General features: G+C 51.5%; 7 protein-coding genes across 7 annotated transcripts; 4 read left to right on the forward strand and 3 right to left on the reverse strand.

Moving 5' to 3' along the window:
* Window positions 1–695: 695 nt before the first annotated feature.
* N7525_000129 (Hsp20/alpha crystallin family protein) lies at window positions 696–1,310 on the forward strand (the record flags this gene model as incomplete). The annotated part of the gene is made up of 1 exon (XM_002560077.1): window positions 696–1,310. One exon carries the CDS (start codon window positions 696–698, stop codon window positions 1,308–1,310), a length of 615 nt encoding a protein of 204 aa, XP_002560123.1.
* Window positions 1,311–2,025: 715 nt separating this feature from the next.
* On the reverse strand, window positions 2,026–3,972 carry N7525_000130 (uncharacterized protein; the record flags this gene model as incomplete). Its single annotated transcript, XM_061211476.1, has 1 exon — window positions 2,026–3,972. The coding sequence occupies one exon, from the start codon at window positions 3,970–3,972 to the stop codon at window positions 2,026–2,028; it is 1,947 nt and encodes a 648-aa protein (XP_061070702.1).
* Window positions 3,973–5,212: 1,240 nt separating this feature from the next.
* Window positions 5,213–6,049, forward strand: N7525_000131 (ATG3/ATG10 family protein; the record flags this gene model as incomplete). Its single annotated transcript, XM_002560079.1, has 4 exons — window positions 5,213–5,341; window positions 5,443–5,544; window positions 5,603–5,815; window positions 5,876–6,049. The coding sequence occupies 4 exons, from the start codon at window positions 5,213–5,215 to the stop codon at window positions 6,047–6,049; spliced, it is 618 nt and encodes a 205-aa protein (XP_002560125.1).
* Window positions 6,050–7,322: 1,273 nt separating this feature from the next.
* N7525_000132 (U2 snRNP complex subunit MSL1) lies at window positions 7,323–8,004 on the reverse strand (the record flags this gene model as incomplete). Its single annotated transcript, XM_002560080.1, has 3 exons — window positions 7,323–7,598; window positions 7,656–7,872; window positions 7,931–8,004. The coding sequence occupies 3 exons, from the start codon at window positions 8,002–8,004 to the stop codon at window positions 7,323–7,325; spliced, it is 567 nt and encodes a 188-aa protein (XP_002560126.1).
* A 260-nt stretch (window positions 8,005–8,264) lies between these two features.
* N7525_000133 (WD40 repeat domain-containing protein) lies at window positions 8,265–9,524 on the forward strand (the record flags this gene model as incomplete). The annotated part of the gene is made up of 4 exons (XM_002560081.1): window positions 8,265–8,487; window positions 8,552–9,138; window positions 9,190–9,427; window positions 9,484–9,524. 4 exons carry the CDS (start codon window positions 8,265–8,267, stop codon window positions 9,522–9,524), a joined length of 1,089 nt encoding a protein of 362 aa, XP_002560127.1.
* A 393-nt stretch (window positions 9,525–9,917) lies between these two features.
* N7525_000134 (lipase family protein) lies at window positions 9,918–11,210 on the forward strand (the record flags this gene model as incomplete). Its single annotated transcript, XM_002560082.2, has 2 exons — window positions 9,918–10,139; window positions 10,212–11,210. The coding sequence occupies 2 exons, from the start codon at window positions 9,918–9,920 to the stop codon at window positions 11,208–11,210; spliced, it is 1,221 nt and encodes a 406-aa protein (XP_002560128.2).
* Window positions 11,211–11,622: 412 nt separating this feature from the next.
* N7525_000135 (WW domain protein) lies at window positions 11,623–15,428 on the reverse strand (the record flags this gene model as incomplete). The annotated part of the gene is made up of 3 exons (XM_002560083.1): window positions 11,623–12,162; window positions 12,224–12,830; window positions 12,883–15,428. The coding sequence occupies 3 exons, from the start codon at window positions 15,426–15,428 to the stop codon at window positions 11,623–11,625; spliced, it is 3,693 nt and encodes a 1,230-aa protein (XP_002560129.1).
* Between the last annotated feature and the right edge of the window lie 347 nt (window positions 15,429–15,775).

A 15,775-nucleotide genomic window follows, 5' to 3' on the forward strand; every position in this document is an offset into this window, starting at 1 on the left:
TATCCGATGAGCGGACGGGGCCAGACCCCGGAATCTTACTTCTTCAGGGCGAATTACACAGCTGGATTTGTATGTATCACGCCCTTTCAGCCGCCTGTCTCCACCAGTTTACTTATTGATATAGAATCGGAGATCTCCAGGGTCGCCGGTTTCACCCGGGACGGATTCCTGCGAGCATGTTGAACAAGGCAAAAGGGATGGGATGTATTGAGGCCTGGTTTTGAAGGCATCTTGTATAATAGTAACTAACCAGCTAACTAACTATAACTGTCATAGACTGTTGTGTCATTATGGCTTTGTCATGGAGTGTTCTGCCCATATTACTGTACAACTATTGACTCATTGCGAAGCCCTTGGAAGTTTCGAGGTTCAAGATTACCAATTATGGATTATTCAAACTCGTGTAAATTGCATTTGTCAGAGCCAATATTATTAGATTGGAGTTATTCGTGTATAGAATGTATAGAATGGGGTGGTTGTGCCTTGAAGTTGCTGGCGGCTCGTCGAACGCCCCACAAGTTTCTGGATGCTTCCGCATGGACTATAAGCAACACCATATACAAGCAAGAAAGATATAAAATGGCAGATATTCCAGGACAATTAGAACAGAACAATCAATCAGAACACAATCTTCAAAGCCTCTCAGATACTCTCTATCCTTCCTACAACCTCAAATAACTTCCAAATCCAAAACAATGGCCTTCTTCTCCCAATCCGGTCTTTCGCCACTCTTCCTCCTCAACGACTACGAGGCCCCAAACCAATACAAGCCTCGCAAATGTCCCAAGTCCTACCAGTGTTCCAAGCTCCAAGCACGCAGTTCCTTTGCACCAGCATTTGACGTGCGCGAGTTCACCAATGCCTACCACCTAGACGGCGAACTGCCAGGCGTGGACCAGAGCAACATCGAGATCGAATTCACCGATCCCCACACACTCGTGATCAAGGGCCACACAGACCGCGAGTACAACAGCAACAACGGCAACAACGACGCCACCTCAAGCCGCAGCTCATCTCCTGCAGGCTGGCACCAAGCCACAGTCGAAGACGAAGATGCAGAATCAACTAGCTCAGCCGACACCGCTGCTTCCAAGACTGCTTCTGCTTCCGCTTCGCACACCGAGAAAACCGAGACTGACAAGCCTCACTTCTGGGCTAAGGAGAGGTCTGTCGGCGACTTCCAGCGCACTTTTAGCTTCACCGCGCGCGTGGATCAGGACTCTGTTCGGGCGAGTCTGAAGAACGGTGTTTTGTCTGTTGTTGTGCCGAAGGAGCCGACTCCTACACCGAAGAAGATTCCTATCCTGTGATTTGAAATATGAGATCATTTTATGGCTGTTATTGGCTTGAAATCCATGACTCGGTATAATGATTGCATTGGGGATCTCGGGTGGCGTTTCTTTCCTTGGGGTTTACTTCTACGATCTGTCTTTGCTATGATAATTAATCGAAATTGACATTTATTATATTTACTTTGTATTTCATGGAGACAGGTAGTATGCATCTGCATTATTTGGTAGGCTGTAGAGGACTGAGCCACATTGACCCTGCGCTTAATTCCCCCCTTGCTTGACTCGATAACATTACTTCGCATCCAGGAAAGGCCCTGGGCCACTGAACCAGCCACAGCGTGAAGAAGATGCATAAGGCAAGATAGCCGAATACTGAGATCGTATCCCAAGGGGGATATGCATGCATTTTGGACTAGACTAAATGGGCCAAGAGCCTAAAATTTGCCAAACAGTAGCATATGGTATATGGCATACAGAATTCATGGTTTCCTGTTCAACGCCAGATATTAACCACGCCAATTCCACTTCCAATTCCAAAAGGGTATAGCTAGTAAGACTCCATATCCAAAATGTGTCCTAAACTCCTGAAAGAAAACGCATTAACTCCATAATGAACTTTTGTAGCCGCCATAGACGAACAAGCCAAGATCAAAATAAAAATAACATCCAAACGGGAATAGTCAATAAAATCATTACCAGAAATGTCAATAACCAAAAGAAAGGAAAAAGGTCATTATAGGCACAAATCCGTCTGGCGACGGACCTTCGTCAACCGACGACGGGGATGATCATTGTTTCGACTCCGAGACCGGCCTCGCATCGGCTCAGAGGGTGTTAATTCAGCATCAAGGTCAAGGTCATCCTGCAAATATCCTGGGGCCGCGACAGTGGGTAGCGGAGGAACATCAACACCTGGTTTCTTGCTCCAGATGCGACTTCCCCGTCGGCTTCTGGATCGGGAGAGTTGCGCATTGTACTCTTCATGGATTTGATACTCGGAGGTCGATCTGCGAAGCCGCTCCTTGGCTTCGGTAGTTGACTGTTGGCGACTGAGTTGTGAATCCCCAGTCGCGGCAGACCCTGTAGAAGATGCAAGATCAAACGAGCCCAAGGACAATCGATCTCCATAGAAAGGCCCCCTGGTAAACCCTTTTGGAGTCTGGTGTGGAGCGGAGACCACAGTGGTAGACGTGACTTCGAACAGGGATTCACGCGGCGAAGAATATTCCGTGTATCGGGGCGCACACAAAGTGGACCGACGCGATCGCGACGGAGCGAGGGGGTTTGGATCGCTCGAATCGTACCAGCGAGCAGCGGCTGGATACAACCTTGAGTAGTTCTCCGGCTTTGTCTGCAGGCTCAGAGGACGCTGCACTTGATCGCCTGATCGACCTGAAGCCGAGTCTTTCGGGGTACAAACGTTTTTTGAGCTGTCTGCACCGCAAGAGCTAGACGTCTGTGAACCAGAAGAACTGTGAGTCCGGCTCCGTTGTATCGAGTGGACTGAGGTGGCAGAGCTGTAGCCACTGTCGGACTTGTTGAGGGATTGGGACGTGCTCCGGGTAAGACCAGCGTCCATAACACCTTTCTCCAACTGGATTCTCGTATCGTCGAAGAGGGCAATTCCTTCATCTTCCGGATCTCCAGAAGACAATGATTTTGTTCGAGGCTGGACTGTGATGGTTGGAGACTTTTCGAAAGAGAATGGACTGCCCGGAACATCGTCCGTTTTCTTCACGTCCGGTAAGGATGGAATCTCCAGTGTCGACCCCCTGCTGGGCCCTACAACTTCTATGTTCTCAAGACCAAGCCCAGAGCCTGGAGCGCAGGGCCCATCCAGAGGAACGCGTTCACTCGGACATGGGGAGGCCGAGCCGTTTACAACCCGCAAAGACCCCAACTTCAGTGCCCCGAGCTGAGTATACCGGGCATCCATCGGACTCGGCGGCCGCACTGGGGATGGTAGACGCAGCGATCTAGGGGTCGAAGGCAATGGCCATTGCAAAACTGTTGACTCTGTCGGATCCTCGATCGGGCATTCAGGCTCTCCAATGGGCGATGGGACGCGCCGAATTGCGCTTGCTGTTCGTCTTGTGGCAACCCCAGGTCGAGTCAGGAGCGATCGCCGACGCGTTAATGAAAACCGTTGGTTGCCAACCAAGAAGTGGGTGTTGGAAGATGTCGCATCCCCGATGTGGGTTTCATAGACAGCGCTGTTGTGTCTCTGTAGGGGAGTTCGAGTCGAACTGGCCCGTCTTGGTGGCTGTTCGTAAAGAGGCGAGGATTGGGAAGATGAGCAAGTTTCGGACTGGTACGATGTCCTTCTCGAAGAGCTTGCGCTCAACAGGCTTGGGCGGGTTAGATGGCGCTGCGTGGGACTCTGTTCATATACCAAGGTTCGATCCTCAGTCGGGCTCTCTTCGGACGACTCTGTTTCAAAAAGGGTAGGTGGGATCTCAGCTTTCTTGGGATAACTGCCCCGTTTTTCCACAGGGGCGCTGGAGATACTGTTGCCAACCCAAGGGTTTTGCCACCCTATAAGCCCTGAATTGAGCGTCGGGAGGTCTGTTTCGGGGCGTTGGGAACTTGGACCGGCATTAAACTTTTTCGTCAAGGGCTTTGAAAGGCGGTTGGAGCGGTAGGTCTCATCTTTGGCTTTGGTCGAGTGAGTGTTGCCCATGACTTCAAAAGCAGATGCAATGCAGGTAGATTCAGATTTGCTCTGGCCAGATCCAACCGGGCATGTGCAGGGAAGATGGCGAGAATGATATACAAGTAGAATAAGGGCTTGGTGACAGCCTGGCGAGCACTGTTCCCCCGCACGACGGGGTGACCTAGGTCTGGGATTTCCAAGCTTGACCCGATAGAGCTTTTCTGATTAGATCGCACCCCGGACTTCTGACGTCAAGCCACGCCCTGATTGCCCACAGAGGACGCAATCCGAGCCCCAAGCTCGTGCAACCGCTGGGATTGGAATTGAGTGTACGATTGGCGGCTCCGGGTTCTCCAACAATCCCGGAGATGATGGTCCGTGTTTCAGATTGGGTGCAATACAGGAATTGGTTGGACTGGAGAGATGGAAGACAGATGATGCGCAGGATTGAGGTAACGTCAGAGGCAAATAACCAATCTTGGAAGCCGGGGAGTCCCTTTCTTGCTTCACAAAGCAGGATTTGATGATTTCAAGATTTCACGATCTCTGTTTTTCCGGGGAGGTTGGTAGACCAGGGGGAGATCAAAATCGGCAAATACACAATCAGATATTAAGATTATAGACAAATTGCAAATATAAAAAAAAAAAAAAGCACGAAAAAAAGAAAAAAAGAAAATAACAGTAGGAAGTGGTGGGGGAGGGGAATAGTGTCGCTGGGGAAGGGGGAACATACGATACATAAGAAGTGGAGAGAGAATCAGACAAACGAAGTGTATATGCAACTAAACGCTAGAAACAAAAGAAGACGCAAGCATTTCGCCACAAAAGTTTTCTATACGCACATCTTGCATCAGATGAAGCTGCATGCAGTTGCAGGAGAAAAGAGGAAAATATCTCCACGCGGGACGGAGGGAAAAAGGTACCGCCTCCTTCTACCGCAACCGGGGCATAGAGGTATTCAGTACTTAAATTTAATATACAACAACCATACATCAACAAAGTACCAGATACCTCTTGGCACACCTAGTAATCTTCCACAACTCCATTGTTTTTCTTCTTCCCCTTCTATATCCGGTCCACCGCAATCAGCTTTTCTTTCTCGTTTTCTCTTTTTCAATATTGGATTTATCTTCCAGTATTTCTGATTTGACGTATAACAACAGGTCAGGTCAGGCTTACTCTTAAACCCGTATCCTGGCACACCGCGTTCACAGCTGAGCATCTGCATCCGGACACTGGGTACGGAGGAATAGCCTCCTCCAGCCGCATGGCTGCATTTTGCTCTGCATTTCCCTTCCTGACACAGTCGGAGTTTGAGGGTGCATGTCAAGATCTCGCTGATCGATGCACTTCAGCCCAACATATTGACTGGTCCGCCATTCGACTGCTCACAAAGGTATCCCTTTTTTTTATGCATGAACCATTAAACCTTATCTGGTTCCTTATGTATGTATTGAATGAAGAACTGATGGGAACATATGGTTTGGATGAAACTAGCCAGATGGAACCAGCCTCAGAATAACAAAACGTGTTGATGTCCCCAGCCCGCTAGAAGCCCCAGCGCTGGACCTTGAAGAATCACAGGAAGATGAGGATCCGGTCTGCAGAGCTCTGGCCCCCAAGGGACGTGTCCACTTGTCCTGACTCTTCACCGCAGGAAGCTCTCGTTCGCGCCAAACCCCAGCCCAGTTTACAGATCGATTATGATATCTTGTTGTCCCCCACATATCAGGTCCCCGTCTTGTACTTCGGCCTGAGGTGGCACAACCACGGCCCACTCGGACTAGACGAAGTCTACCAGTATGTGGTGCCGGAACAGTACAGGCAACAATTGAAGAGTGTGGGTGTAATGGGTGGGATTAGCATGGGTGTAGGTGCATTCTCGGAACCTCGTGACAAGAGCTCATGTCTTGTTTTTTTTTTCTTGTAGTACCATCCTGACTCTGGCGCCCCGGCCTTTTTTGTCCACCCATGCAACACTGCGGATGCCATGGCGAACATTGCAGACGCACAGAACGTCACTCCTGGGTCATATCTCCTCATCTGGCTCGGCCTTGTAGGTCATTGCGTGAACCTGCACGTCCCACGCGAGCTCTATGCTTAGCCTACATAGGAACTGGAGAGGAAGCAGGTTCAACTACGGCCAATGGCGGAGAGACCAAGAACCAAGTCAGAGAACGTAAGAAAACAAATGGATAGTCATATGTAGTAAACCAATAATAGCCTGGTGGCCATATAAAGACACGATATTATATCTGTTAGAAATATAGAGGCGCTTAGCCAGAAAGTGAGAGACAGTTAGCGCTCTACCGTTTAGTGTATGTACATTGCCTACATATCCTATAGCTTCGGGAGGGCCTTATGCTGATAGAATAACGATAGAAATCAAAACTTCTGTCGGGCCACTATACGGCGGCAGATAATGATTGATCGAGTAGACTAGCTGTCTAAAAAGTACGCAGACCGGGGTATAACTAGGGCAATGTTCCAAAGAAAGGACCTATATATATCCTACCCGATTAAAACTAGAGTAAAAGAAGGTGCACGGGGTGGAAGACAGCCTACAAAGCTAGATATAAAGCCCCCACGACTAAGTAAAAGGGCGAGACGGGAAAAATAGGACGAAATAGGAGGATCGGAGGAACTACTACTGCCGATTGACTCGATAGCGAAGTCCTATAGCCTAGTTAGCTCCTTGGTTTGATGGCGGGGCTTTATAGGGAGCGACCTTATACAGAACGGCTAGAGTGGCGGAAGTGAGGTACGCCTGGTTCATGATACTGGGTGTGATCATAAAACCACCTCCCCGCGCCTGGGAAGAGCCCTTGAGGGTCAGCCTGAGGTAAAAGTTGACAACAACATCCTATAGTACAGGTGTGGGATTCTATATATCCATGGCCGTATAAAGACACAGACGTTGTATCAGTCAGAGATATATACGACGCCGCGTAGCAGTATATACGGTAGGAAAGAGGTTTAAAAGAAATCTTACAGTCGAGAGGATTAGCAGCCTGAGATAGCATGATAGCACATCCATATCACAAGACACTTGTAGATGACGAAGTGGACTTCATTCCACCGATACATAAATCATAGAGTACCTTACGATGTCTACTCCGATTGGACGAAGCATCTGAACCCATTTCAGAAGCTGCCCTTACAAAGCCGAATAACACGAAGCTTCACATGGGCCTGTCTCATCCAAAAGCAGGGCGCCTAATATAGAATCAATGTCAGATATGTCATATTATGGTAAATACTCACTCGAAGTACCAGCCAATACTTTTTCATATGCTTAAAACGCTGGGGAATAAAAAAAATCAAATGTAAATCGAAAACTTCATGTCTCTTCGGCTCTTTCAGTCCCATTCATAAGTTTACTCCTCATCTGAGGAAGCTTCCATAGGCACGTCGCTATCTTCGTCCATCGGAGCCTCTTCGTTATCGCTTTCCTCTTCACGCGGTCGCTTCAAGCCATGAGTCTCTCCATTGGCACCGGCCGTGGGTCGTGGAGGGAGTGCACCCGGAGGACCACTGAAGATAGACTTTTGGAGGTCTGTGATGACTGGGGCTTGTGCAGCCTCAACTGGCGCAACGTATGTGCCACGAAGTTTGGAAATGACATTTGATGATCCCTTGGCGTACACGATTTTCTAAACATCCACCGATTGAGCAGGGTTTGCGACAAGAGAAGGGAGATGAAAACATACCATCTGCTTCCCGAAGAACTCGAATCCTTGTAAAGCGCGCAGTGCTTGCGTACTAGCTTGGACATCCTTGAACACAATATGGGCCTGGCCTCGCATTTTGCTCGTCTTCATGGCCACGACGTCGAGAACGGTGCCGTATGTGGAGAATAGGGAATAAAGTGCCGTCCGGAGATCATTTTTCTGAATTCTTTTGTCGGGCAAATTTGTGCAGTAGAGTCTAAAAATTGTTAGCAACAATGCGCGACAGTCTCCTGTGCTTGTAAGGGCAAGCTCACGTCTGGTTAGGAGCGCCGGGAGTAACGGCCTTGCTGTCAGGACCTCCACGGGCAGGTAGAGATTTTGAAGCCATTTCTCAGACGATTAGAAATGTCGGGTACGCTGTCGTCTGGTTAAGAGAGTAAATGGGACAACGATGGGAAAGTGAAGCTCAATCGCGTGCTGTGTCCACGGCTCAAAACCTCGACATAGTTAAAAGTAGCTTGGGGTCATGTGATGAATGTCCTTACTAAGCACCGCCGTCATCCCCCAGCTCCCCTCCTGGTCCCGCAACTACAACTAAGTACACAAGCACGACGGTAGAGAGACCCTCCTGTCGTTATTATCTCAAATATGGCTGCTCACCAGGTTCACCATCTCTTCCACGCACCAATTGCAGACCACTCGTTCTCATCCGACAAGAAGACACTTGCTGTCGCTCGGGAGAACAATGTGGAGCTGTATCAACAATCAGGCAACAAGTTCGCGCTGAGCGATGAGCTTAAGGGCCACGAGAAGACTGTCACCAGCGTTGACATTGCCCCAAACAGTGGCCGAATTGTCACTTGCTCGCAGGGTACGTTTTATAAATCTCCTTTTACTATACCATGCACAATACCTGACAGATGTCCACTCTATAGACCGCAATGCCTACGTTTGGGAGCAGACCCCCACCGGATGGAAACCCACCCTGGTCCTTCTCCGAATCAACCGTGCCGCCACATTTGTGCGCTGGTCCCCATCGGAGCAGAAGTTCGCCGTCGGCTCCGGCGCTCGAGTGATTGCAGTCTGCTACTTCGAGGAGGAGAACGACTGGTGGATCTCGAAGCACCTCAAGAAGCCTATCCGCAGCACTATTACAACCCTGGCGTGGCACCCGAACTCCGTCCTGCTGGCAGCCGGATCGACCGATTCTCATGCCCGAGTCTTCTCGAGCTTCATCAAGGGTATTGATACCCGCCCGGAGCCCAGTGCGTGGGGAGAGCGCCTTCCTTTCAACACCATCTGTGGCGAATACCTGAATGATACCGCTGGTTGGATCCAGGGTGTTGCCTTCTCTCCTAGTGGTAGTGCGCTCGCCTTCACTGGACACGACAGCAGTGTGACTGTCGTATACCCCAGCGCTCCGGAGCAGCCCCCGCGGGCGATGTTGAACATTGCTACCCGTTTGCTGCCTCTCAACAGCCTTATCTGGAACGGCGAGACCGAGATCATTGCAGCTGGACATGTGCGTCATATCTTTCTTTCAGTAATATCGGCTCGTGCTAACCATATCTAGGACTGTGAGCCCTTCCGTTTCTGCGGTGATGAGAACGGATGGCAACTTGCCGGCTCTCTGGAGAATAAGGCTGGAGAAGTCCGGGGTGCCCGTGAGGAGTCTGCTCTGAACATGTTCCGGCAGATGGATCTCAAGGGCCAGGCCCAGGCGGACACCAAGCTCAAGTCTACCCACCAGAACACTGTGCACACCATCCGGGCCCACGAAGAAGCCAACGGGGTTGTGAGCTCGTTCAGCAGTAAGATCTACCTCCTGAAAACCTACGACCTACGAGAAACTAACATATTGTTACAGCGAGCGGTGTCGACGGTCGTGTTGTTATCTGGAATGTCTGATTTGTATAAAGAGTACAAATAAAGCGAAGAATATTTATCACCCGTAACAGTGTAGGATATTGAAGTCAATAAAGTAAGACACAAATAAATAAGCATAGAATGTCCATCCCGCAATACTATTGAACATTGCAGTCAATATGGAAGTTATCCCGAAATCCCATCTTGCCGGCGATACCCGTGGCTCTAGCAGAGACAAGAGCCGATCCATGCCCGTATACCTTCCTAGACATGCTCCCCTCGTGCCTTCCAAGACTGCCCAGGTGATCGACATGAGGAAGGCGATGACATAATGGAATTACCCCGGATTCCAGTCACCCGTGGACGTCTCCACATCACATGCTCTTGTTCTCTTAAAGATTACCTTCCTTCCTACACAACTCAGCATGTTAAGCCATGGCTAGCATTTTATTCCTCTCTTTACTACTATACATCAGTACCCTGAGCCCTGCCACAGCCCTGAGCAAGACCATACATGTATCCAACGAGCTATTCAACTCCCTGGAAGAGTTATCCCGGATAGTGGACATTTCATACTGCGTCGGCACAACAGGAGTACACCAACCATTCCAGTGCCTCAGCCGCTGCATCGAGTTCCCAGATCTAGAACTAGTAACCGTGAGTTACCAACCTCCAACCAAGCACTATCTCCAAGACACAAACCACTAACCCAACCCAACCACCCCGCAGACCTGGAACACCGGCCTCCTCCTATCAGACTCATGCGGCTACATAGCCCTCTCCCACAGTCCCTCCTCCAAACAAATCATCCTCGCTTTCCGCGGCACGTACTCAATAACAAATACCATAATCGACCTCTCCGCCTATCCCCAAGCCTACATCCCCTACCCAGACCCGGAAGAAAATACCACCACTACCCCGAATCCAACAAGCCCACACTGCGAAAACTGCACCGTCCACGCGGGCTTCATGCGTTCATGGCTCGAAACCCGACCCACAATCCTCCCACAGATCTCCATCCTACGCCAAAAATACCCAGACTACACCATAACCCTCGTAGGCCACTCCCTCGGCGGCGCAGTCGCCGCCCTAGCCGGCCTCGAGATGCGTCTAAAAGGCTGGGATGTTACAGTCACGACGTTCGGGGAGCCGATGATTGGGAACGGGGCGTTGGCGGCATTCATCGATGAGCAATTCGGGCTCGGGGATGGGATATCGATTCCCCCGCTTGATCCCCTTGATGGGGGTATGCGTTTTCGTCGTGTGACGCATGTCGGGGATCCGGTTCCTATGCTCCCGCTTGCTGAGTGGGGATATCGGCCTCATGCTGGGGAGGTTTTTATTAAGAGGGAGGGATTGCCGCCGCGTAGGGAGGATGTGGTTCATTGTCTTGGTGCGGTCGATCCGGGGTGTATTGCGGGGGAGGGGGTGGAGGGGGTTTTGGTTGAGCTGTATCGGGATTTGAATGTTGTTGGGTTGGCTGGTTCTGGTGGGGAGGGGCGTCGGTCGAGTGATGGTGATGGTGACAGTGATGGTGTGTCTGAGGAGCAGGCTGTTTTGGGAGGGGAGAGTTCAGATATTGCTGGTTGCGAGGATAGATTATCGCCTCTCCGATGGGATTGGTCTCATATACCGGCGAGGTATCGGCTTTGGGAGCTGTTTTATGCTCACCGGGATTATTTTTGGCGCATTGGTCTTTGTGTTCCTGGGGGAGACCCAACTGGATAGAGGATACCTATCTGGATTAGATACTGGCGCTGGTTGCTTTGCTTTGTTTACTATTGATATACCCTGGATACCCCGTTCTATACATCATCAGACACTTTTTCTTTATGAGAAACCACGCTCTTTCAATCTGATATCTTTCATTCCATCTCTAGATTGTTCGCTGAAAGCAATTGCAGGTCGATCCAAGAATCCAGTCAGAACAGCAGTGTAATTGTGTCAATATAATGAAGGCATACACCCAGGCTAAGAAACAGACAAGAACCGAGCAGCGGATATACAAACACGCCAAAAAGAACGAGTTCAAAAACCACGAAAGAACAATAAAAATGCTGCGCAAGAAAGGACAAAAGACATCGAAACAAAAAGATTCCTCAGTACAAGTATAAAAAGGAGACCGTCAACATCCTCATCATCACCGACCATGATCCAAACTCGGCACAATAACAGGCCCGAATTTAACCACATTCCCAAGAGCCCCATCACCCTGAACCATAAAGTCCGCCGCAAGACTCAATTTACTGACCCCACCAGGCGTTACATGGCCATAGGAAGGATTAACCGTCTCAGGGTCATACGCGACAATAGCGACGTAGTTCCGACGCGCCATGAGCTTGCGGTATTCACGGGCCTGGCCGTTGACGTCTGTCTGGAAGATTTCCATCATGTCTTCCTTGGTATCGCTCACCTGGCCCGAGGATCTGTGGCCGTTGGCGGGGACGTAGAGCGGTTTGCTGTGGCTGTGTAGGAGTTTGATGATATATGATGGGGGCGGGGTGTTGACGACGGAGGAGGCGATGAGTTGGTACATTGTCTTGTGGTCTGAGGGGTTTGAGGGGTCGTGGACGAGACCTGCGCCGCAGACGTTGACGGCGCCGGAGAGGAAGGTCATGCGGATTGATTTTTGGTGTGCGATGCCTTGCAGTGTGCGGATGAGATATGTGCGTTCGAGATCCTGGCGTTGGGTTAGTATGGCATGGTTTGGATAGGGATTGGGGGAGGAGACGAAGACGAACCTTCGATTCGTGCGTCCATTGATCGCGTAGCTCGTCCATGGAGTTGAATTCGCCAAATGGACTCAGTATACCGCCCATCAGGCCGGATTTGCCGACGGCTCGCTTCACTGAGTCGAAGCCTGAGCCGACGAACTCTTTGGCGCCGACCACTCCGGCTACCGAGCTAGTTACCTTGCCCAGCACATTGTACGCGCCGGTCACGGCTCGCTTCCCTGTTGCGACCGTCTGGACGATGTGTTCTGCCGTCTCTAGGCGGGGATAGATGAGTGGGACGGAGACCATCCAGAGACAGTGTTGCACACTGGGTGGTAGCATTGCGATCTTCGGGAAGAGACCCTGGTACGTGGGACCGGCCATAACCTGGTGTGGGTTTCTTTCTGAGCGGCAATCCGGACCGACTACCACGACGCCGGGACCTAGGTATTTAACGAAGTGCCAGCCTGTGCCGGTTATAGTGAAGAGATCCATATCGTTGCTGACGTTACGGAGGATGTCGAGGGTTGTGTGATGCTGGAAGAGGAGGTACATCTCGATGCCGATGCGGCCGATGTTCTTGAACATGTTCGAGAATTGCATGTGCTCAGGATACGAGCCGAACCCATCGAAGCTGCGGAATACGTTAGTGCTGCTCGCTGGTTGTTGCTGTGTGGGCGACTCACATGTCATGATCATCAATCTGGCAGACATAAGGGATCTGCGCAAATGACTCCCTTATGTGGGGTTGATCGAAGTGGCTGGTATAGTAATGGAAGTACGCGTGGGAAACATCCTGCTGGTTAGCCGCTGTCCAAGGGGCGTTCTTTCTAGCCTCTTTTCCGCTGATAGTCAACCATTGCTTGAGAGAAGGAATCTCTTTCCACATGCGATCCGCATAGATCTGACCACCCAGACATAACTGGGCGTGGAAGCCTCCGATTTCATTGTGCTTTTGCATGATATCCTTCCACATGTAACCAACGCCACCCAAACGAGCCCGCTCACCAGCATTGACATTGAGCGAGAAGTCATTTCCAGAGGTAGCAATAAACCGCCAATTGGTTTCGTGTCGACCGGCGACGAGAAACTCGTAGCGAGTGCAGCCTAGGTGGGAGGTGATGGCGTAGGTCCATTTTGCTGGACCCGCATCGTCCATCTGAAGATCAACCTCATACTTGTAGAAGGTCCAGCGTTGATGGGCGGCAATGTTGACTGCCTTCAATTGTCTCGGGTTGGGAGACAGGTCTAGACTCTGGTGCATGTGAATCGTGGGTGGCTGTGCGGCATCTGTCACAAGCAGGATAGATCCTAACCAGATTCCACGCTCGATATCCATGTTGGTGTAACGCAGATAAGGGCCAAAGTAGACACCGTTAGTTGGAGTGTTCTTGTACAGATCCACGCCGCTACTCGGGGGAGGCCCAGTGAATCCAGTCACCATCGGAGACTGTAGACTTTCGAAACCAGGTGTCAAAGGCACACCGGGTGACGCTAAAGGCTTCCCAAAAGCTGACAGACCCGGGGAAACTAGCGGATGGGCGCTATACACACTTCCCACTGGAGATAAGGGCGTGTCGTTGAGATTAAGCGGTGTAGGTCCCTTCGGGAACTCCCACTGAGTTGACTGTGTGGGCAAATGGATGTAGTAATACTGTCCGGAACTTGGGTCCATGTGCGCAATCCATCCCTCCGGAAGAGGTGGTGGAGACGCCGGACCTGCGGCAGAGGGCCCCGGGGGAGTCACCTGGACAGTCTGATGATGGAAACCGGACAGGTCGTTAGCAACAGACGCCTGTGGGGATTGTCCTATTTGCTGTTGCTGTCTCTGATCATTCGCAAAAGCGGGATGGTCCTGCGGCGAGACTGCTGGTACAGGGGAAGATGTTTTCGTAACAGGATTGGGTTGGTTTGCTAAAGCCGGGTGCATCAAGGCGGCTCCAGCTCCAGCAGCCGCTCCCGTTGCTGCTGCCGCCGCCGCAGCACCGCTTTGCTTTTCATTAGGGTATCCATTCGGAGCAGAAGGACCAGATACACTTGAGTAGGCGGGAGGAGGAGATGAGCTGAGGCGCATGCGGTCCATGTCTTGTTCCAGGGCGTTAGGGGGAATTCGTCCTGGTTGTTGCTGCTGCTGCTGCTGTAGCCCAGCTGCAGGGTGCGATTGGGATGGAGATCCATTGTATTGGCTATGGTGAGCCTGGGGCGGCGGACTACTATATTGACCCGGATGAACTTGTGGCGGCGGGGTGCCATAGGACCCGGGAATCTGCGGCGGCGGACTACCGTATTGACCAGGATGCGCAGCAGCCGGCTGATTGTCATCAGAGACGACCTCACCACCCTGATAAACCGTAGGAGGGCCGTGGGGCTGCGAACCGGGCTGCTCAGTAGGAGTCCACGGGCGCGGCTGCTGCTGCGGTGGGAAAGTCGGCTGCTGTCCGGAGTACTGTTCTGCCCGTCTCTGCGCAGCCACGTTATGCGACTGGATACCCTGCAAGGTCCCGGTACCTGCGATTCCCGCAGCGGCATAGCGGGCCTCTATGTCCGAGCCTGGCTGTTGGCCTGGTCCAACGACAGGTGTCTCCGGGGGCGGGGGCGAGCCACGCTGGGCGCGGGTTGTCGAGGTGGAACTGATGCGATTGAGCGGGCCCTGTGGGGGCTGTAGACTGGACGGGGGCCGGGCCGCAGACGTGGAACTTTGGCGTTGAGGCGGCGGGTAGTATTGTTGACGGTAATCGTATTGATTTGTGTTTGCTGGTGGCTCTGGTGGGCCAGGTGGTTGACTGGCCGGGGGCCGAGGGTATGGTCTGGCAGCTAAGGCCTCGCGATCTGGCGCATCATAGCTAGGAGATTCGGGCAGTGGCTTAGGGGCTGCACCTCTTCGTTCGGCCAATGTTGCGACTCGGGGCTCACGGCCGTCCCGCGGCCGGAGCGCTGTTGGGTATTCATTTGGACTCACGGAGCCGGAGCCAGGACCAGCTGGCGGAGAACCATATCTAACGTTGTCGTGATAGCGGTCGTTTGAACTTGAGGTGCGCATCTGGGGACGTTGACGGTCATCCGGATAGGGTAGCGGGGCGTTTGGTGGGGGGCTGGATCCCGCGGCGGATGCTGGAGATGACGAGTCCCGTTTGTTGATGCGTAAAGGGCCGACGGTAGGTGATTCTTGCCTGGCAGGGCGGTCATTGAGGAAAAGCTCCTCGGGATGGAGGGCACGGCTGCTGCCACTCATGGTTGAGAAATTGCTGGGCTCGAAGCTGCAGAAAGACAGAATTCAGCCACAGCAGAATGCGAGGTACTCCCAATTACGGAGATAAGCGCGAAGATCGTTGGGAAGTACACCGTAGATGCGGGGCAATGGGAAAAGGGGCTTTTCATCTATTCATAGAAATTATCCGAGAAGAAGAGGAAAAAGGAAAAACAAAAAGGAAAGATGAAGAAGATCGGATTTTCTGTAGGCGCCAAGTTGGGCGAGACGCCGACCCCGCAGGTGACGAGAATCATCACAAGTTGCCTAGGTGCTGCCTTGGCGTAGACTACTTCTGTATCATATCACTTTCAGACTATTCTATCCAGGTT

Source organism: Penicillium rubens (genome assembly GCF_028828025.1).
Source record: "Penicillium rubens strain IBT 27055 chromosome Unknown utg000001l_segment0_segment0, whole genome shotgun sequence".
NCBI classification, from domain to species: domain Eukaryota; kingdom Fungi; phylum Ascomycota; class Eurotiomycetes; order Eurotiales; family Aspergillaceae; genus Penicillium; species Penicillium rubens.